Below are 22,335 nucleotides of genomic sequence, written 5' to 3' on the forward strand. Positions count from 1 at the left end.
AAATTTTTCATTTTTTTTAAATATCTTTTTTTCTTTTAAACTTTTTTTTTCTTTTTTCTTTTTTCTACACTTTCCATCTTTCTTTATTTTAAAAATAATTATTATATCCATGTTTACTTTATTACTGCCTTTTCGTCAGTCAAATGGAATTATCATTGGTAGCGTTAATGGGAGAATATTTATTGAAAAGGATAAGATCTTTCTTATAACATATTAAATCTCGCGACTCGATTTTTATAGCTGTCATCGCCGAGTCATGCCGAAACCACTGCTTTCGGGAATCCGAGTCAAATTGATAAATTAAAATCTGAGATTAATTCTGGTTCTGCAACGGGGACCTCTAATTTTCAACGGAAATATTACCAAATCGACGAGAAACAATTCCCCTCGATAAGGATAAAATCATATATACATATATCATTACCCATTGAATACTAAGAACCCCACTGCAGGAAGGAACGAATCCCGGATCTTTCGGATTGTCTCTCGACAGCGGTCATTTCGACAGTGAAACAACGACAATCACCATTCTTCATGAATGCAAATTACGCAATGTTCCAATATATATTCGCGAGAAGAAATATTCTTCCATTATTAGGAGAGATACATCTTTTTCTCCCGTAATGAAGATATATATCCATTATTAAGATATATATCTATCTTGCTAAAAAATAAATACAAACACGGATAATTCTTAAGAAAAAGTAACTACAAAAAATATATTTAATAAAACGATTTAATAATTGAGGATTTCCATACAAGAGAAATATAAATCGACTTACATCTCTATTTTCTTTTGTTGCAAAAAAGAAGATCAGTAAACCTTAAAGTTAATACCTTATAAATTTGATTGGCAGCGAAAAGTGCGTTAAAAAAGCTCGCCAAAAGCGTTTTTCAATTTTTGTAGCTTGACTCTCAGTTTCTTTGAGCAGTGCCTTTGAGCGGACCTTAGTGCCTTTAAGCAGTGAACAAACATCAGCAAGATAGCGGCCGCCATAAATGACGACGATTATGATTCTCCATATGATTATGAAACAGTACATAATCAAGATTAAGATCTCACGGAACATGCTATTGATAATAGCAAATGGTGCCGAGATCATTATGGATTTGGAGAAACTTCTACTTAAAGTAGTTCGGCGCGACAAGCGCACGAAGATCTCCAAGGCTGTGCAGTTGAAATATTCCTCCAACAGCATTCAAGTATGGGAGGATTACAATGGTCTACTGCTTAAAGCATATCCTCTGAATGCTAAAAAGCTAATTCAGAGTTGGGGCACTGTAAACTGGGGCCAAATGCAATATCAAAAAAGAAACAGAAAGATGTAAGAAATGTCTTACATTCTTGCGATACGTCTCCAAAAAAAAGAAAAACGCTTTTTTACATGGGCTTGACGGAAGAAACCCATGAAGATGTTGATACAAGCGCCAATGACAACACTGATCTTGATATTTAAATAATATTTATATTGTAATTGCTTTTTGTAATAAATTTTTTATTTTAAAGTGACATAAATAATATGATTTGTTTCCATTTTTTTTCCCCCAAAACTACTGTTGCTATAGGATCCCAGGTAGCAAGCACTCGTCATTTTGACGTCAAATGACGTCAAAAGACGTCAAAATGACAGACTTTTGACGTCAATTGACGTCAAAATGACGAGTCTTGCTACCTGGGATGTAAGTATCATTAAATAAAATCTTTTTTTTTACACTTTTTGCAATATATTAAAATAGTTTTATTTATTGCAAAAATTTATAAGTTTTAGAAAAAAAACAACAAATTTTATAGCATGCTTTTATTTTAGTAATTTGACAGTTAATATTAAGAAGTTATTTTATTATCCTCAAAACGGAGTTTTCTTGATTTACATCCCTCTTGCATGAAAGCTCTCAATTGATTCTAAACTAACAGGATTTACAAGTGATGGTTTTTTATCAAAAACCAAAAGTTAAAAAATAAAATATACCCGTTTGTAACCACATTCTTTATTAAAGATAAACGTATTTTTTAATTTTTTTTTAATATCTTTACTTTTTTCTTTTAAACTTTCTATTTTCCGTTTTTCTTTATTTAAAAAAAAATTATTATTTATTATATCCATGTTTACTTTACTATTACGGTCTTTTCATCAATGAGATAAAACTACTATTGATAGCATCAATGGGAGAATATTTATCGAAAAGAATATGATCTATTCTTATAAAAGAAAAGTACATATGAAATCTCGTGATTCGACTTTTATAGCTGTCGTCGCCGAATCATGCCGAAACCACTGCTTTCAAGAATCCGGGTTTAAATTCAATAAAACCTGGGATTAATTCTGGCTCTGCAACGGGGACCTCTAATTTTCAACGGGAATATATATATATATATTATACCAGTTTTGTTGTGCCGCACGAGGATCAGGTCGGTCGTAACGGCACTGGGATCCGTCAATCCGCGAGGAAAGGACAACACTCCAAATTTCTTTTTAATACTTTTTAATAAAGACACTTTAATGGATACACTTGTCTTGGTTACTTCGAATACCCTGACTTGCGGGTAGGTCGCGAGTAATACACGGACTCGCCAGCCCGAGCAACCGAGCAACCAAGCAGCCAAGCAGCACAGCAGACAACGACCGAGAAAGCTGACACCATGCGAAGCGCTGCGTTAATGTAAGTCCGATCCAATTTGAAATTGCGAGCGCCGAAAATAAAATTCGCGAGCGACGGAAAAGATTGCGAGCGACATTCGCGAGTGCCGAAAATAAAATCGCGAGCGCCGATAAATGTCGGACGGCAAACTGTACCGATATCGGATATATGCCCGCGGACATGGACCAATAAATCAAAATCAAAGATAAGCGAAAGTTCGCAAAGTACAAACTCTTCTTTAAGCCTGAGACAACCCGCATCTGAAAAGATGATCACAAAAGCGGGTACAAGGGGGTTTTCCCCTGGCTACCGCATCTGGGTGATACCCAACACTACTGTGATGGTTCAACTCCTGAAAAAGACAAGAGGAAAGGGCATAGCCATAGTCTTGAACAATAGAGAAAATATCCAACCTGGTACTCAGACATTTGAAGCAGGAAGTGGGAAATTTTCTCGTTCAGCATGTATATACATGCTTCAAGGGGTATTTAAATTTGGCGAGGACAGCTACGATAACAACTTTATTGCTATAGGAGGTAGGGTTGCTCTTAGAGGATTTGTAGATGCCGCTAATTCTGCAGAGAATATAGAGGGATTAGTTGGTCAAGAGGAAACCAAAGGACTGGTGCCTGATATCACCCCCACCACCATGTTGTCTACAATATCAACCCCTGCTCCATATGCTTACAATGCCACAGAGCTGGACCTATTCTCCCTTTTGAATTGTGCCACAGAAACAAGAGAGACTAAAGTCATATCCACATGTTTGTTCTTGTATCCGTACATTAAAAGAATGATTGAACCATATGTCACCATCCTGGACTATCATGAACCAGACATCCCAGGTAGCAAGGTGACGTTAATATGACGTCAATAATTCGTCATTTTTTGGGTACGACGTCATTTTACCAACTTAAGACGTATAAATGTCGTGACTTTTTTGACGAAATAATAACTAATCGTAGAATGACCTTATTATAACGTACCATTGACGTCATTTGTATAACCATAAAAACACTTCGACAATTTAACCAAACTATAACGTCCAAGTAACGTTAGATTAGTGCCCATTTAATGACGTTAGTTATTTATCCATTGTACGACGTATCTGAGACGTCAGAATTTCGACCAATAAAAGACGTTAGTTAAATCACTTTAATACGACGTTCCTGGTTCGTCAGATTGTAGACCAATAAATGATGTTAGTTAACTGACGTTAATACGACGTACCTGAGACGTCAGACTTTAGACTAATAAAAGATGTTAGTTAACTGACGTGAATACGACGTACCTGAGACGTCAGACTTTAGACTAATCAAAGATGTTAGTTAACTGACGTTAACACGACGTACCTGAGACGTCAGAATTTCGACCAATAAAAGACGTTAGTTAAATCGCTTTAATACGACGTTCCTGGTTCGTCAGATTATAGACCAATAAATGATGTTAGTTAACTGACGTTAATACGACGTACCTGAGACGTCAGACTTTAGACTAATAAAAGATGTTAGTTAACTGACGTTAATACGACGTACCTGAGACGTCAGACTTTAGACTAATAAAAGACGTTAGTTGACTGACTTTAACACGACGTACCTGAGACGTCAGACTTTAGACTAATAAAAGACGTTAGTTGACTGACTTTAACACGACGTATCTGGTTCGTCAGTTTGTAGACCAGTATCCAACCCAAGGAGCAAAGTGACGTCAGAAGACGACATCGACATAATGACGTCTATTTTTAGTCATTTTTGGTCTATGACGTCGGCGACTAATAATGGACGTTTATAAGACAATGATAACTATTTCATGCAGTGTTATAGCTATCAAGAAGATATCATTACAAGATTTTTGAACACTTTAAAGATGTACTTGTTATAGACAAGTACAGTTACTAAGGAAGCATCAGGGTCAGAAGATCGTCACTGTTCACTGGATCATCGAAGTCAAGCAACACGGGCGCGGTACTGTACTAGGATGGGTGACCGCCTTGAGAAAGCGGGGCTATATGCACATGATACGTAAAGAAACAGTTAAAAAAGCGTTTTTTTTTCATAGATAAAGAAAAAAAACGTTTTTTTATAAACGTTTATCAAGTGGACATTTTAACATTTTAATTTCATAAAAAATAATGTAGATTAAAAAGTTGTCGTCTATTTGACATTTTATGGTCAGTCTTGTGATGCCATTCCAAGATGACGTCCAAATGTTCAAAATCTGACGTACTTTTATTTCGTCCCGTCGACGTCATTAATTACGTATTAGTGACGTCAATATATGACGTCACGGAGATGAGACAAAAGTACGTCATTTTTACGGCACTTTGACGTCATTTCATAACGTCGCAATCGTCAGAACATGACCAAAAAATGACGTTAAATAGACGTCACCTTGCTACCTGGGATCACACCTGCATCAGGAGGGCCAGGAGTATTTTCAGCAAGAATCTCAAGTAATAAGTGGTCAACAATTAGCGGGGAAGCCCCCTGACCCCATGGATGCGGAGAACCTCCCATCAGGATCTTGCCATCAGGAGGAGACATAGGGCTCATATACCGGGAGAAAGACAACGATGAGAATCCAGACAGACCAAAGGCAAGGAAAAGATCCCGTCACATACCTCAACCTACTCAAAAGATAATGGAACAACCAAAAAGAACCACACGACAGGATGACATACTAACTCTCCTCCGTGAAATAAAGAACATAATAACTGATCTATCCATAGGAGTAACAAGACTAGAAGAAGGACAGGAGCAGGCCAAAGCACAAGCCAGGAAAAACCATGAAACAAGCAAAAAAAAAACCTGTGAAAGAATCTTGACAAACCTTCAAGACTGTCAAAACAAGATTGGAGTGGCGGAAACAAGAATACAAGGACTCCAAGAAGCAAAGAGAGATCAAGCTCTACAAATGATACCAACTATGAAGGAGGCTCACACGGCAACACCCCACGTGGTAGAAACTCAACCGACCAAACCTAAGAGCGGGAGTATAGCAATTGACTGGACCAAGTTAAGCAAGTAGGGTTTCAAGAAAAATGCAAAGAATAAAATAAACGATACCATGTCCCATTACAATGTACATCACGGAATGTAAGAGAGTCCAAATTAAAACCCTGGTTAGGTTATTTTTCGCAATGAATTTTTTACAGTGAGTTAATGAAAATGCTTATTAGCATCAAAATTTAAATCGATTATTAAATTAGATATAAAGAGTTTTTAAAGCATTATGATTTTAATCTCAAAATGTTTTGAAGAATTTGCCATTAACAGTTAATGGCAAATACAATCGACAGCCGAAGACTTCTTAGAGGAAAACGTTGTTTTCGTAAAGAAGACTGCCTCTCCCACGGTTTTTGATTGGAGTTTTCCGTGGGACTAAGGAAAATGCCGAGGCAGGGACTAGGGGAGTCGTGAGAATGGAGGCTCCTCCTCCATTTATATAAAGTCAATTATTATTCAAACATGCTGAACAAGGTGTCGAGTTTCCAATGTACCAGCTAAACGACGGATGGTACCGCATTACACCGAACGTGGAATACAGCAAAGCACCCATGATAATGGAACCGATGACCAAGCCTACCTGGCATTACAGCGATCCAGGATCCTTGGCTGCAAGCGGCATTTACACCAATCAGGACCTCGAAAAACTGAGGGATCACATAATGTTTCCCGCCGAAAAGGTCGGAATACTGAACACCGTAGCACGAGGCGTAATGGGGGAACCGACCATAGCACAAGGGATGTCACTATCTTACCTCTTGGACGAAAATTCCTTACAGAAAATCACAGAGAACGCCTGGAAGAAAATCTGGGGAACGTTCTTAATTTTTGGCAATGCAACTGCAGGATTAATCGGAATATACTTCTTCGCAAGGACGCCAAACTAATAATCGACACCATCATACACGGTTACGCACTGCACACTATATATGGATGGTCAATACATCTAGTCGGAGCACTGTGGGACTCGGTGACCAATTTACTACTGCATCTAGCACGAGGGACGCCGAAGAACGACAAAAAACAGGAAAGAGAGGCAGGAGCACCCCCGCTCCCGGCCGAACAAGAAAAAACTGCAGCGGACACGGAGCACGCACAGGTACACAAACACGAAGACGCACACGCACATACTCAACTCTTACGATCTCCTTCGTACCATATTGCCATGCAAAGCAATGTGGAAAACGTAAGAAAATCCAGTATCCGCAACGAAGCTCACAATATGTATCCACAACTATAATAAACAAAAATTATTCTTCTCTCTTTCTTTCTCGCGCTTCTCCCCTTTTCTTTCTCTTCCTCTCAAGGAGGACCGAGAGAAATAAAATCCAGATACCTAGAGATAGAGGTGGAGAAGAGATACTGAAAAAAAAAGATTAAAAATGTCAAAACAACAGTCAGAACGTGACATGGAATAGCTGAAAACTATAAACGATACAAACAGGAAACACCCCCAAGTTATGATCTGAAAAAGATTACTGCTCCAATAATTTTATTTTACTCAGCAAACGATGTGATTGTCTTAGAAGAGGTAATAGTTCTCCGTTAAGTTTTTCTCCCGACTGCTGCCAACCTTCGGTTGGCGAAGACGAGGGAGTATGCGTTTCACTGGGGCCGAACCTTTGTTACCTTAGTTCTCGATAACTACAACATACTATGATATGTGCTTCCGTATATAAGTTTCTTATTGATCAAGCAAGGTTTATAGCTTATAATTATCATTAATCGTTGTGTTAAATAAAAAGCGAAAAAACGATATATTACATTTATACGTTCTCTTATTGGCTATCGACTGAGTTACAGAGGAAATTGATTAACCAATGACATGCATCCGCATGGGGAATTTTAGTGATTTCCAGTTATTCATTGTCTAATTTTTACTCTGAAATAAAAGCAAGGGAAAGAAATATTTACACAAACATAATGAAATAATGATCATATATAATATTTTAACAATATGAAAGAATCCGATTGAATATAATTGCAAAGTGTAAAAGGGAAAACAGCTGATTTGTAACGATCGGATCTATTTTCTACTCTTCATACATTTAAATCATCACGTCATTAATTAATACCATTTCTTTCATCATGTTTTTAATTTTCAGAATGTATTGGAACTTGGCAAACGCTTACCAAATGTTCTCCTAACTGAGGAAGTTCCATTTAAACTTTTCAATCACCTCGATTTCTTGTGGGCAATCAACGCGAAAACTCTTTTATACGACCGTGTGTTAGAACTATTACAAAAGTTTGATGCTGACTAAAAAAACAACAAAGATATCTACAAAGTCGAAAAACTTTTAAATACAATCCTTACCTTTGAACAGCCGTATATAAAAAAAAGAGACATTGCTCAATGTACAAGATGTCAAGCCTACGGTCATACAAAAAGTATTGTTTTAGGGGCCCAAAATCCGTAAAATGCGCCGAAAGACATCTTACCACAGACTGCCCTATAAAACAAAAATTCAAAGAAGTTAAATTTTCTTTGAAATTGCTCTCCATTCTTTTCTTCGATTATTGAATTGTTCTACTGTTACAATTTACTATTATATTTCGTAAATAAATACAATTCAAGGAAAGTACAATTTCGACCTATATTGTAATTAAAGAGACCAATATGTACAGGGTGTATCAAGACGATACAGAGCGGTACGGCGGGTTGCCCATTCGAGCAGGCGCGCATGGTCGTTCACAATTGCGTTGACTTCGGTGCATCACCTATAATCACTCGCATATCTTTTTTACAATAAAATGAACTTTTTAGCGCCCGAAGTTGCAATACAATTGTGACGGATTTCCGTAGCAGTAACGTTAAAACAGAAGTCGAGATGACAATACAGGTTATGAAATAAATTTTATTAAGAAAACGAAAGACATCTTCTCTCTTACGAAAAAAGCTCGTACCATAGACCATCATAATCATTATATATTATAATTTTATTACTTAAATTATTTTTTGCACACAATGTTTATGCACAGGACAAAAGTCAGCAATTAGCATATGTGTGCAAATTTAAATTATAAGTCGGCTAATAAATTTCATTCAATGTAAGTTTAAATAATGGCAGAAATCACCATTAACAAATCTTACAATATTCATTTTGTTTAATTAATAAATAATTTATCATTAAATTGATAATCATTTTAATATATTAATACTAATGAGCATTATATAATTCTTTATATAAATGATGCTGCTGCATCTTAAAAATCTTAATCTTAATCTCATAAACAAGAGGTTTATTAGTATAAAATATACATTTTAAATATGATGCTAATGAATAATTTATATAAGGCAAATTATCATAATATTTAATGAATACTTTTCAGTAATAAATTTCTTGTAGATTTATATGAGATTCAGTAGCATTATTTACATAAAGATGCTTATTAGCATCAGTATATTGAATTAATTATTAATGTTAATGATGAAATATTAATATTCTGAAATAAATGTTGTTAGACATAAGATCCGCTGATAATCGTTTTTATCGTTATAAATAACGATGGAAACGGTTATCAGCGGATCTTGTGCCTAATAACATTTATTTCAGATTATTTATATATATATATATATATATATATCGTATATATATAATTTATATTAATTTTTGTATGAAATATTTCGTTCCGTGCAAAATAAAATAATTGAAATAATAAAATAATAATGTATAATAACTATGATCGACTATGATCCAGCTTTCTTGGTAAGAGAAAAATAACGAGTGATATCCTGATAATAATTGTTAATAATTATTTAAAGGTAGAGAGTGGTAATAACTGTACGGAACTATCGTCAGGGGGTTTAGAACTATTGTTTAAAACCTCGAACGAGCCGAGAACTTATCGCAGAAGCATAGCATATCACTGTAGTACGAGTGATATGCTGATAATAATTGTTAATAATTATTTAGAGATAGTTAATGGTCAGAACTATGTTATAGAACTATAGAACTCGTCAAAAACTATAAAATTCATTGGAGTAATTTTCGAAAAAATTATATGATATGCTGACTTCGTGGGAAGTTAGCATATCATTTCTCAACTTCCGTTTATTAATGTTAAATGACCAGATCTACTGTTAAAATTTATCAGAAACTATAGAACTCGGTTGTATGCAAAGAGAACTCCACTTTTTTTTTATATGCTGACAATTGATATGCCAACTTCACATACACATACATGAGTTTTACTTTTACTCGCATTTAATAATTTTTTTAAATGTAGGTTTAACGATAACTAAATTATTGCAGTTCCTGTCTAAAGTATAAGTCTTTACGAGTATTTAAAAAAAAATTCATTCAGTTTCATAAAGAATTGAGCTCTAACAAGATTTTTGTCCAAAAAGTCACCGAAATTTCCCACTGTGCGTCGCAGTGCGACGTTGCCGTGTTTTTAGGGTCGAACGCCAAGATCTGTGAGAGTGCTGCAGTTTTTATTTCTTTTCTCAGAAACTAGTCAGTGAATCATCGTGAAATTTATTGAGAATCTGTGCCAATGTATCCTCTATACATAGTAATTTTTTCAAGAATAGTTCTCTATTTTTTCTTTATATTCTGAATGCATATATTTGATAATCTGTCAATCTCCATAAGAACTCATACGAAATTTAAAAGTTAATAACTTTTAAACGGGTCAGACAATCGATCGCAAAAACACAGGTTTTTGGGATATATAAGTGCGCAATCTCTATAAATTTCACCTTTATCCCTCTATTTTGACTTAAGCGATATACATCCTTAATAATCAGTTTTACTTTACCTCGGATCTTGTAGTCTATATTATTCAATCGTCCTAAAACTATTGGCACGTATTGTATAACATTAAATCATTAAAGGTATGTGGTTTGTATACAAGATTCCATTTTCTTTCTATATGGCTTATTGCGGTACTTAATAAACATTTTCATTAACGAAATGTAGGGCATCTCGAACATCAAAGATAATACATAGGAACAAAGGTAAGTGATTATAATGTATCCCAAAGTCATAATAATCTGGAACCATAAGTTAAAAAAAATTAATGCATTTTTCACGATATTCCTCTATTAATGCTGAAATTTCAAATATATGTATACTTACAAAGGACAGTAATTCAAAATGAATCGACGTTTCACCATATAAATGAATCGCTTGTATGATGATCGGATTTAAAAGATAAGCGCAGTATGTGAGCCTGCTAAGAGGAATCCCGCCCTTGAATGAGAGTAACTGATTAACGATGCCTATAACAAAGCAAGCATACAATGATAAAAATGATGTTTTTAAACTATGACAATATTTAAAATATATCACTAATATATTAAAAATATACCGATTTTTATAAGATGTATTTATGTATTAATGAATAAACGAACCTCCGTGTTTAGTGGAACATGCTATTACAACACATGCAATACATGTGCCCCAAAGTGTTCTGTTCAGTGCTACATAAATAGAAGTAGCTAGAACGGATCTGTATCGATAGTAAGACAAAAATAGTACGAATACTTTGCAAAGAATAGCCAGGCACCAACACAAAATTATATGTTTCTGAAATGTATGTCAAATTAATATAATACATTTTCATTTATGCGATACTATATAATTAATTTATATGAAACTAGTTAGTTTCTATAGAATAAGTTTATATATTCCATAAATATTTTAATGACTATTTATTTTCAATATGTTATATAAAACAAAAAAATATACTTTACCTTTTTCAAAACAAAATTATTCTTTAAATGTAAAATGCAACCCGTAATTATCCCAATAATAAATGGATTCATTCTCATCCATGGTGGGATATAAAAGATATCTGCAAGATTGTTCTGTTCATCAAATCTGTAACAATAAGAAAGAGCATCCTCTTAACTTGATTTCTCAATAAGTAAAATACTTTAGTAACTTACGTCGCGATATATTCGTAAACGTGTGAAATATAACCGTTAAGAATAACCGAGCCTATAATTAAAAGTGCACTCAATATCGTAACAGCGGCATAGAAGTATCTGAAATTTATAATATATTTATTCAAGTATACTCGAAGAAGACATTAACTATAATAGTTGGTTAATTAACATACCTTATAGTCGAGAAAATGAAAAACAACGCCATAGCGATTACATAGAATTGCATATCATTGGATAGATACCAACTCCAACTCATGCACTGTAATGCAATAAAAATTTTAGAAAAGTTTTATGCGTCTCCAAGTATAATTTCAAATTGATCTTAATCAAACGTGTTCGTACCATTTCATCCATTCCAAAGAAATTATGTATGTACAAAAGATTTCTCCACCAATATTTCGCACAAGTTTCGTGCGACCTTTCGTACATGTAAGATTGCGATGTTTTATTAAACCAAGCCGAGCTTAAATCCGCTATTCCTATCACCGTCACGTAAGTCGGTGTCAGCCTTAAAAAGAAAAATTTTATTACAGACGCGTGTGAAAAAAAGAGAGTTAGTATTTAGCTTACATTGAAATCAATATTCAAATTTCTTTGTAACATATTCTCTTATTTTAATTATTACTACAATAATTTTATTATATTGTTTGTATTGTTTTTTGTGTTCTTCAAACATATCATCATATAATAAAAACTTACCGAATATATCTTTTTATTACGTGAACAAAGAATTCAATTAATTTTTCTCCGCAACCAATCGGCTTTGGTACTTCGTTCCTTTTAACTTGTAAATACATATAATTCAATGTCATTAAACATGCGCTTGAAAAAAAAAATATATCAACTGCTATGAATCCCATGTCAACTGCTATGAATCCCATGTATTTATAACTGTCAATGAACTTCCACAGCCATACTTTATTGTCTGTCAATACAAAGCAATTTTCGTTATGCGTAAAGAGTAAAAAAACAAAAGAGCTAAAAATGTCTATTCTAGAGATTTATTATAAATTACTTACCGAGAGAATTAAATGTATAATATACACTATGGAACATGATTATCGAACACATGCTTAGCAATTTTAAGCCGTGAATAACGGGTATTGTGCTGGCGTCTAACTTTGTGCTAAATATTTTTCCGGTATTTGTGTAAGCGGAAAAACATATTAATATTTCTCCAATTTTACTTTTCCGATATAAAGACCAATTTACTTTTATTTCTATTTCCTCGGAGTTATTTTCAATACCTGAATCATAATTTGACGTCTTTAGTAGTAATACAAAAATCAAAATGCTTTAATTAAGTAAGATTAATATTAAACAAAGGAAATCTATACACGCGAATAAGCCATATGTACACAAGATGTAGCTACAAAATATATTTTATAATTAATTATTAATTACTTAAAGTAATAACTGATTGCAAATTATTAATAATTTTAACACTGAAGATGAAAACTTGATTTGTAGAAAATTGTAGCATATAAAAACAGTAAAAAGTCTGTTGTAATAGAAATTATTTCTATAAGTTTTAGATATGACACTTACCGTTACCAGTTTATTCGTCTCATTTTTCTTTACATATTTTTGATACACAAATATATCATATATCGTTCCGATTGCTGTCATGAGAAAAGAAAGCCCTAAACCAACACTGCAATAGAATATTTCTTGATTAATTCTTCATATTCTTTCAAAGGATTAAGATTAAAATTACTTATAATATTATTAAGCTTTTCTGTTATATAATATATTATTGTTGTGCATTTCTGGAGACGTACCAGATGAAACATAACACGCTATTAGGTAGCCTTTTGTTATCGTCATTTAGATCTTTAACTTCGATTAGCTCAAAGTCCGCGGAGTAGAGATCATCGACGATAACTCTGTCACGAAATATTTGTTTCAGAATAAAGCTGAGATTATTTATTGTGCATGATGCTGGTAAACAGAGTCCGAGCGTAATCACATTCTAAGATAAAACTTTCTGTATATATTTAAATATCAAACACATCCTTTATCACATAAAGATTTTACAAACTTACCTCGTCAAACATATTTACGTGATATTGAATAGTACTGTTGTGTCTCAAATAAGCTACAAAATAGTTTAATTGATAAGGCGGAAATTCTTTCAAATCGCGATATAGCGTGTTATTTAATATTCTCCGCTGTGAGGTCTGTAGAGGAGCCGTATTCGTTGTATCTAAACATTGGGTACGACTGCCCAGCCAATAATTATTTCCATAAAGAAAACCTGAATTAAAGATTCCACCACTGGAATCTAATACTAAAAATAAAAATTACAATGTTACTACTTATGCAAAAACAATAAATAACTAATTTTTACTTATAATTAATTAATCACGCATTGTTGCTTCCTCATTACAGGAAGCTGTTTTCGTAAACAAATTTTATTTAGTTTTCTGTGCCAATGTGTTCAGAATGTTCTAAAATTACATTTTTACAAAATGTGTGTGTGTTTAGATATCGGACTCAATTTGTTTTTAAATGCAGAGTATTATTAAATAAAAGTTGATATTTAATTTGGTGAGAATCGGTGAAGGGGTTCATTTTTTATAAAATTTTGAATTTTTTGAGAAATGTCTGGTAGCTATAACTTGCGCAAATTTTGAGATATCGCGCTATTTTTAATTCTATTATATTCTTCATTCTTTTCTACTCCTATTTCATATATAGTACTTTAAGATTTGATTAGATTTAGCTTTATACGCGATCAAAGGTCCATATGCGAAGTCCATATGCGAAGTCAGGCAAAGCCCCCCACGTTTACCCGCACGAGCAGTCGGGAGTTTTTTCCCCCAACGAGGGGGCGCGAAGTTCCCCCGAGTTGGGCGCAGGCGGTGAGGGGGGCGTGATTTCTGCCCAGTGCTCTGAATGTCAACGTGAAGAATTTCAAGCAAGCGCGGGTAAACGGTGCACATTGCGGGTAAACGGTGCACCCTGTGCCGCTTACCCATAAAACGGCCGTGCGGCTGCCCAATCCCAGGACAAGCGCTGGGTAACGGATGCCGCCGGCCGTACTGAACAGGGTAGCGCCTCGCGAGGCGAGCGCGGCGTGCTCGTACGTGAGCTGTGCCCAATACGAGCGGGGTATATGGCCCACCACGTGCCGTATATCCCTAAGACGTTTCGTCTGCTGCCGAATCCCGGATCCCCGGGCAACCGATGAGCGACGCGTGAACAGCGAACCTGTGCGTTACGTGGTAGCTGGTGAACACGGCACCGGCGACGGTGACTCGTCGAACGTGAGTGAGGTACACTCGACACGAGTACTACGGGTAGAGAGCCCCACCGGGAGGCTACCGGTGCCCTACCAGATGGTGTCGGACTCGTAGGGGTGGTGGTTCGCATAGCCGAGTGAGCGGCATGGAAGGCCTGTGGGTTCGCGCTATGAAGCTCATGTTGCGCATTACCTGTAAAAGGGGTACTATGGTACCCCGGTCTTGTCAGTTTGAGCTGATCTAATCCGAGTAGATCACGTTTGCTGCGGAACTAAACCCTGCTACCTGGGGAACAGCGCAGGTACAATAGTGAGTCATAAGGGCGTTACGGGAAACCGTGTCTGCCAGTGGCCAGAGGTGTCGCCTATACCGGGAGTATGTAATCTTCGGGTATGTATCTCTGTAATGGGCAAATCCACGGTGGCGGGTTCCGTTACTGCTGCGCAGGGAAGTACTGATAACGTCGATCGCACTCCGACCGCGGGGAGGATTCTGGGGGGGCTAACCGCCACCCCCAGACCCCCCGGTGCGGTCGTAGCTATGACTCTCTTTACAGTAGCCAAATGCCTCGTCATCTAATTAGTGACGCGCATGAATGGATTAACGAGATTCCCACTGTCCCTATCTACTATCTAGCGAAACCACTGCCAAGGGAACGGGCTTGGAAAAATTAGCGGGGAAAGAAGACCCTGTTGAGCTTTACTCTAGTCTGGCACTGTAAGGAGACATGAGAGGTGTAGCATAAGTGGGAGATGGCAACATCGCCGGTGAAATACCACTACTTTCATCGTTTCCTTACTTACTCGGTTAGGCGGAGCGCGTGCCCCGAGGGCTTCGTGCCCCGGCGGTCACGGTGTTCTAGAGCCAAGCGTGTCAGAGTGGCGTGAGGCCTCGCGGCCGATCGCCGTTAATACTCCCGCGTGATCCGATTCGAGGACACTGCCAGGCGGGGAGTTTTACTGGGGCGGTACATCTGTCAAAGAATAACGCAGGTGTCCTAAGGGGCTCCGCCCCTCCCCCCGCATACTTTAACCGACATTTATTACAGGAGCAAATAGCACGTATCGCGTAGGCTCGTAGCGAGCGCGAGCGCGAGCGCACAGTCACGTTTATCCACTACCTGTCGAAATCGACTTTGTCGGCCAGGTCGGCTTGTCGTCGTCGTTGTCGTCGTCGTCGTCGTCGCGTCGACAACGGCGGCGGCAGCGGCGATGGCCACGGGCTGACGGGGCCTCACGGGCCTGATGCCCTGATGCCCGAGCGAGGAAAAACGAATAGCGGCGCGAGTTTGCACGCGGTTGTCCGCGATACGAGACTCGCGCTTCAGACTCGGCACTCGGCGACTCCGCGACTCGGCCGCGCTGACGAAAGAGAACACGAAAGGAGGACGCGCCCGTACTCGTACGTTTGGGAAGGTTATGCGTACAAGTATGTACAGTAGAGTGACATATGAGTAGCTGTTAGGTTAGGTGTGTGTTGGGAAGAGGCGAAGTGGCGGTATTTTCGGTAGTTGTTTTCTGTGTGCGCTGCGAGATGGCGTTGATAACCCGTTAGGTATGGCTTGAACCCGTGCGCTATGAGTCTTAGCGCACGGTTTTCCGTTGACTATGACTTTGGATATGACGTGTGGAATATTTTGTAGGTAGATGTTGGCAAATCGTTACTTTCCGCACAGAAAACACACACGGAAAGTGCTACTTTCCATACACGTGTAATACAAAAATTAGTTATTTATTGTTTTTGCATAAGTAGTAACATTGTAATTTTATTTTTAGTATTAGATTCCAGTGGTGGAATCTTTAATTCAGGTTTTCTTTATGGAAATAATTATTGGCTGGGCAGTCGTACCCAATGTTTAGATACAACGAATACGGCTCCTCTACAGACCTCACAGCGGAGAATATTAAATAACACGCTATATCGCGATTTGAAAGAATTTCCGCCTTATCAATTAAACTATTTTGTAGCTTATTTGAGACACAACAGTACTATTCAATATCACGTAAATATGTTTGACGAGGGTAAGTTTGTAAAATCTTTATGTGATAAAGGATGTGTTGATATTTAAATATATACAGAAAGTTTTATCTTAGAATGTGATTACGCTCGGACTCTGTTTACCAGCATCATGCACAATAAATAATCTCAGCTTTATTCTGAAACAAATATTCGTGACAGAGTTATCGTCGATGATCTCTACTCCGCGGACTTTGAGCTAATCGAAGTTAAAGATCTAAATGACGATAACAAAAGGCTACCTAATAGCGTGTTATGTTTCATCTGGTACGTCTCCAGAAATGCACAACAAGAATATATTATATAACAGAAAAGCTTAATAATATTATAAGTAATTTTAATCTTAATCCTTGAAAGAATATGAAGAATTAATCAAGAAATATTCTATTGCAGTGTTGGTTTAGGGCTTTCTTTTCTCATGACAGCAATCGGAACGATATATGATATATTTGTGTATCAAAAATATGTAAAGAAAAATGAGACGAATAAAACTGGTAACGGTAAGTGTCATATCTAAAACTTATAGAAATAATTTCTATTACAACAGACTTTTTACTGTTTTTATATGCTACAATTTTCTACAAATCAAGTTTTCATCTTCAGTGTTAAAATTATTAATAATTTGCAATCAGTTATTACTTTAAGTAATTAATAATTAATTATAAAATATATTTTGTAGCTACATCTTGTGTACATATGGCTTATTCGCGTGTATAGATTTCCTTGTTTAATATTAATCTTACTTAATTAAAGCATTTTTGATTTTTGTATTACTACTAAAGACGTCAAATTATGATTCAGGTATTGAAAATAACTCCGAGGAAATAGAAATAAAGTAAATTGGTCTTTATATCGGAAAAGTAAAATTGGAGAAATATAATATGTTTTTCCGCTTACACAAATACCGGAAAAATATTAGCACAAAGTTAGACGCCAGCACAATACCCGTTATTCACGGCTTAAAATTGCTAAGCATGTGTTCGATAATCATGTTCCATAGTGTATATTATACATTTAATTCTCTCGGTAAGTAATTTATAATAAATCTCTAGAATAGACATTTTTAGCTCTTTTGTTTTTTTTACTCTTTACGCATAACGAAAATTGCTTTGTATTGACAGACAATAAAGTATGGCTGTGGAAGTTCATTGACAGTTATAAATACATGGGATTCATAGCAGTTGACATGGGATTCATAGCAGTTGATATATTTTTTTTTTCAAGCGCATGTTTAATGACATTGAATTATATGTATTTACAAGTTAAAAGGAACGAAGTACCAAAGCCGATTGGTTGCGGAGAAAAATTAATTGAATTCTTTGTTCACGTAATAAAAAGATATATTCGGTAAGTTTTTATTATATGATGATATGTTTGAAGAACACAAAAAACAATACAAACAATATAATAAAATTATTGTAGTAATAATTAAAATAAGAGAATATGTTACAAAGAAATTTGAATATTGATTTCAATGTAAGCTAAATACTAACTCTCTTTTTTTCACACGCGTCTGTAATAAAATTTTTCTTTTTAAGGCTGACACCGACTTACGTGACGGTGATAGGAATAGCGGATTTAAGCTCGGCTTGGTTAATAAAACATCGCAATCTTACATGTACGAAAGGTCGCACGAAACTTGTGCGAAATATTGGTGGAGAAATCTTTTGTACATACATAATTTCTTTGGAATGGATGAAATGGTACGAACACGTTTGATTAAGATCAATTTGAATTATACTTGGAGACGCATAAAACTTTTCTAAAATTTTTATTGCATTACAGTGCATGAGTTGGAGTTGGTATCTATCCAATGATATGCAATTCTATGTAATCGCTATGGCGTTGTTTTTCATTTTCTCGACTATAAGGTATGTTAATTAACCAACTATTATAGTTAATGTCTTCTTCGAGTATACTTGAATAAATATATTATAAATTTCAGATACTTCTATGCCGCTGTTACGATATTGAGTGCACTTTTAATTATAGGCTCGGTTATTCTTAACGGTTATATTTCACACGTTTACGAATATATCGCGACGTAAGTTACTAAAGTATTTTACTTATTGAGAAATCAAGTTAAGAGGATGCTCTTCTTATTGTTACAGATTTGATGAACAGAACAATCTTGCAGATATCTTTTATATCCCACATGGATGAGAATGAATCCATTTATTATTGGGATAATTACGGGTTGCATTTTACATTTAAAGAATAATTTTGTTTTGAAAAAGGTAAAGTATATTTTTTTGTTTTATATAACATATTGAAAATAAATAGTCATTAAAATATTTATGGAATATATAAACTTATTCTATAGAAACTAACTAGTTTCATATAAATTAATTATATAGTATCGCATAAATGAAAATGTATTATATTAATTTGACATACATTTCAGAAACATATAATTTTGTGTTGGTGCCTGGCTATTCTTTGCAAAGTATTCGTACTATTTTTGTCTTACTATCGATACAGATCCGTTCTAGCTACTTCTATTTATGTAGCACTGAACAGAACACTTTGGGGCACATGTATTGCATGTGTTGTAATAGCATGTTCCACTAAACACGGAGGTTCGTTTATTCATTAATACATAAATACATCTTATAAAAATCGGTATATTTTTAATATATTAGTGATATATTTTAAATATTGTCATAGTTTAAAAACATCATTTTTATCATTGTATGCTTGCTTTGTTATAGGCATCGTTAATCAGTTACTCTCATTCAAGGGCGGGATTCCTCTTAGCAGGCTCACATACTGCGCTTATCTTTTAAATCCGATCATCATACAAGCGATTCATTTATATGGTGAAACGTCGATTCATTTTGAATTACTGTCCTTTGTAAGTATACATATATTTGAAATTTCAGCATTAATAGAGGAATATCGTGAAAAATGCATTAATTTTTTTAACTTATGGTTCCAGATTATTATGACTTTGGGATACATTATAATCACTTACCTTTGTTCCTATGTATTATCTTTGATGTTCGAGATGCCCTACATTTCGTTAATGAAAATGTTTATTAAGTACCGCAATAAGCCATATAGAAAGAAAATGGAATCTTGTATACAAACCACATACCTTTAATGATTTAATGTTATACAATACGTGCCAATAGTTTTAGGACGATTGAATAATATAGACTACAAGATCCGAGGTAAAGTAAAACTGATTATTAAGGATGTATATCGCTTAACTCAAAATAGAGGGATGAAGGTGAAATTTATAGAGATTGTGCACTTATATATCCCAAAAACCTGTGTTTTTGCGATCGATTGTCTGACCCGTTTAAAAGTTATTAACTTTTAAATTACGTATGAGTTCTTATGGAGATTGACAGATTATCAAATATATGCATTCAGAATATAAAGAAAAAATAGAGAACAATTCTTGAAAAAATTACTATGTATAGAGGATACATTGGCACAGATTCTCAATAAATTTCACGATGATTCACTGACTAGTTTCTGAGAAAAGAAATAAAAACTGCAGCACTCTCACAGATCTTGGCGTTCGACCCTAAAAACACGGCAACGTCGCACTGCGACGTCTCAGTCGCACGGTGGTATGGACCACGGTGTGGACGCACGGGGACCACGTTTCAGAGGTGGTGTGGAAAATAGTCAAAAGATGCACTGTCTGTATGTTTGAATAAATGTTATAAATAATATGAATAAATTTTTTAAAAGCATTTTTCGAGTTGAAATGAGGCGACGAGTACAACGCTTTATAAAGCTTCTTATTTTCGCCAGGGTACTGTACATACTTGTACGCATAACCTTCCCAAACGGTACGAGTACGGGCGCGTCGTCCCTTTCGTGTTCTCTTTCGTCAGCGCGGCCGAGTCGCGGAGTCGCCGAGTGCCGAGTCTGAAGCGCGAGTCTCGTATCGCGGACAACCGCGTGCAAACTCGCGCCGCTATTCGTTTTTCTCGCTCGGGCATCAGGGCATCAGGCCCGTGAGGCCCGTCAGCCCGTGGCCATCGCCGCTGCCGCCGCCGTTGTCGACGCGACGACAACGACGACGACAACGACGACGACAAGGCCGACCTGGCCGACGAAGTCGATTTCGACAGGTAGTGGATAAACGTGACTGTGCGCTCGCGCTCGCGCTCGCTACGAGCCTACGCGATACGTGCTATTTGCTCCTGTAATAAATGTCGGTTAAAGTATGCGGGGGGGAGGGGCTCCGCCCCTTCCCCCCACGCCCCCCTCCCCGCCTGCGCCCAACTCGGGGGGGCTTTGCCCCCCCCGAACCCCCCCTGGTCGGGGGGCTTGGCCCCAACGGACCCCCCCGTATGTCATTTCTCCCAACTCGGGGGGGCTTCGCCCCCCCTCGTTGGGGGAAAAAACTCCCGACTGCTCGTGCGGGTAAACGCACTCGTCTAATATACGCACATTTCCACTCCCTTAACCCCCATCCCTACATGCACTTGTAATACAAAATAGTATGTGTTACACGTACGGAAGTTGGCTGTTGGTCACGAGCGCGGGTAGGCGCACGAGCCGAAAGCGAGTGCGCCTACCCGCGCTCGTGACTAACAGCCAACTTTCCGCACTTGTAACACAATATACTATTACTTATAATTAATTAATCACGCATTATTGCTTCCTTATTACAGGAAGCTGTTTTCGTAAACAAATTTTATTTTAGTTTTCTGTGCCAATGTGTTCAGAATGTTCTAAAGTTACATTTTTACAAAATGTGTGTGTGTTTAGATATCGGACTCAATTTGTTTTTAAATGCAGAGTATTATTAATTAAAGTTGATATTTAATTAGGCGAGAATCGGTGAAGGGGTTTATTTTTTATAAAATTTTGAATTTTTGAGAAATGTCTGGTAGCTATAACTTGCGCAAATTTTGAGTAATCGCGCTATTTTTTTTCTATTATAATCTTCATTCTTTTCTACCCCTATTTCATATATAGTACTTTAAGATTTGATTAGATTTAGCTTTATACGCGATCAAAGGTCCATATGCAAAGTCCATATTGGACCATGTAGCCTGAACTCCCAAAGTCAACATCGATTTGACGCTGCGTCGATTGTGAAACCCCACTTGGGCTACTATGCTAACCAACTAACTAGTTGGTGTATTGAAAAGTAGATATATATACAATTTTATGTTTTAGCGTAAATATGGTTTCAGCCGTCGCTTGTTATTTATTAAAAAATTATTAACAAATGTAATTGAGAAATATAATATGAGTTTGTGACAATACTAAGGGTAGTAATTTGCTGATATGTGTAGGGGAGACCGGGGCTAGACCGCTAACGGGGTAAATCCGCCAAATCAAATATCTCGGAATCTGTATATTGTGCGAACTCGCTATTAACATTGTAAACGCTGCTTATGGTACCCATGTGACCAACGGAGTTTCGGCAGGTTACCTGCCGTGTTATAATTTTTACGAGGGCAAACGTGTTTTCGGAAGGTGAAAGTTACATTTTCTGCGCGTGGAAATTTTGTAATATCTGCTATAATATTTGCTCTCCAAATCTCGAGGTACGTGATTA

At 36.3% G+C, this 22,335-nt stretch overlaps 1 protein-coding gene and 1 pseudogene across 1 annotated transcript; one reads left to right on the forward strand and one right to left on the reverse strand.

Moving 5' to 3' along the window:
- Window positions 1-10,020: 10,020 nt before the first annotated feature.
- LOC139784866 (nose resistant to fluoxetine protein 6-like) lies at window positions 10,021-14,522 on the reverse strand. Its single transcript, XM_071724042.1, has 14 exons — window positions 14,519-14,522; window positions 13,587-13,831; window positions 13,323-13,513; window positions 13,096-13,195; window positions 12,561-12,807; window positions 12,241-12,466; window positions 11,884-12,049; window positions 11,715-11,800; window positions 11,542-11,640; window positions 11,347-11,473; window positions 11,005-11,179; window positions 10,730-10,872; window positions 10,410-10,644; window positions 10,021-10,063 (listed from the first exon to the last, which is right to left on the reverse strand). Exons 1-13 carry the CDS (start codon window positions 14,520-14,522, stop codon window positions 10,480-10,482), a joined length of 1,974 nt encoding a protein of 657 aa, XP_071580143.1. The 3' UTR covers window positions 10,021-10,063; window positions 10,410-10,479.
- A 48-nt stretch (window positions 14,523-14,570) lies between these two features.
- On the forward strand, window positions 14,571-20,382 carry LOC139784867 (uncharacterized; annotated as a pseudogene).
- Window positions 20,383-22,335: the final 1,953 nt, after the last annotated feature.

Source organism: Temnothorax nylanderi, unplaced genomic scaffold, assembly GCF_030848795.1.
Source record: "Temnothorax nylanderi isolate EJ_2023f unplaced genomic scaffold, tnyl_v1.0 TNYL_tig0693_pilon, whole genome shotgun sequence".
Lineage (NCBI taxonomy): Eukaryota > Metazoa > Arthropoda > Insecta > Hymenoptera > Formicidae > Temnothorax > Temnothorax nylanderi.

Bases quoted from the DNA above. Each gene is read 5' to 3' on its own strand.
- LOC139784866 (XM_071724042.1), bottom strand. The intron at 13,196-13,322 runs GTACGTCTCCAG...ATTCTATTGCAG, and splicing joins AGCGTGTTATGTTTCATCTG to TGTTGGTTTAGGGCTTTCTT. The intron at 11,641-11,714 runs GTATGTTAATTA...TATAAATTTCAG, and splicing joins TTCATTTTCTCGACTATAAG to ATACTTCTATGCCGCTGTTA.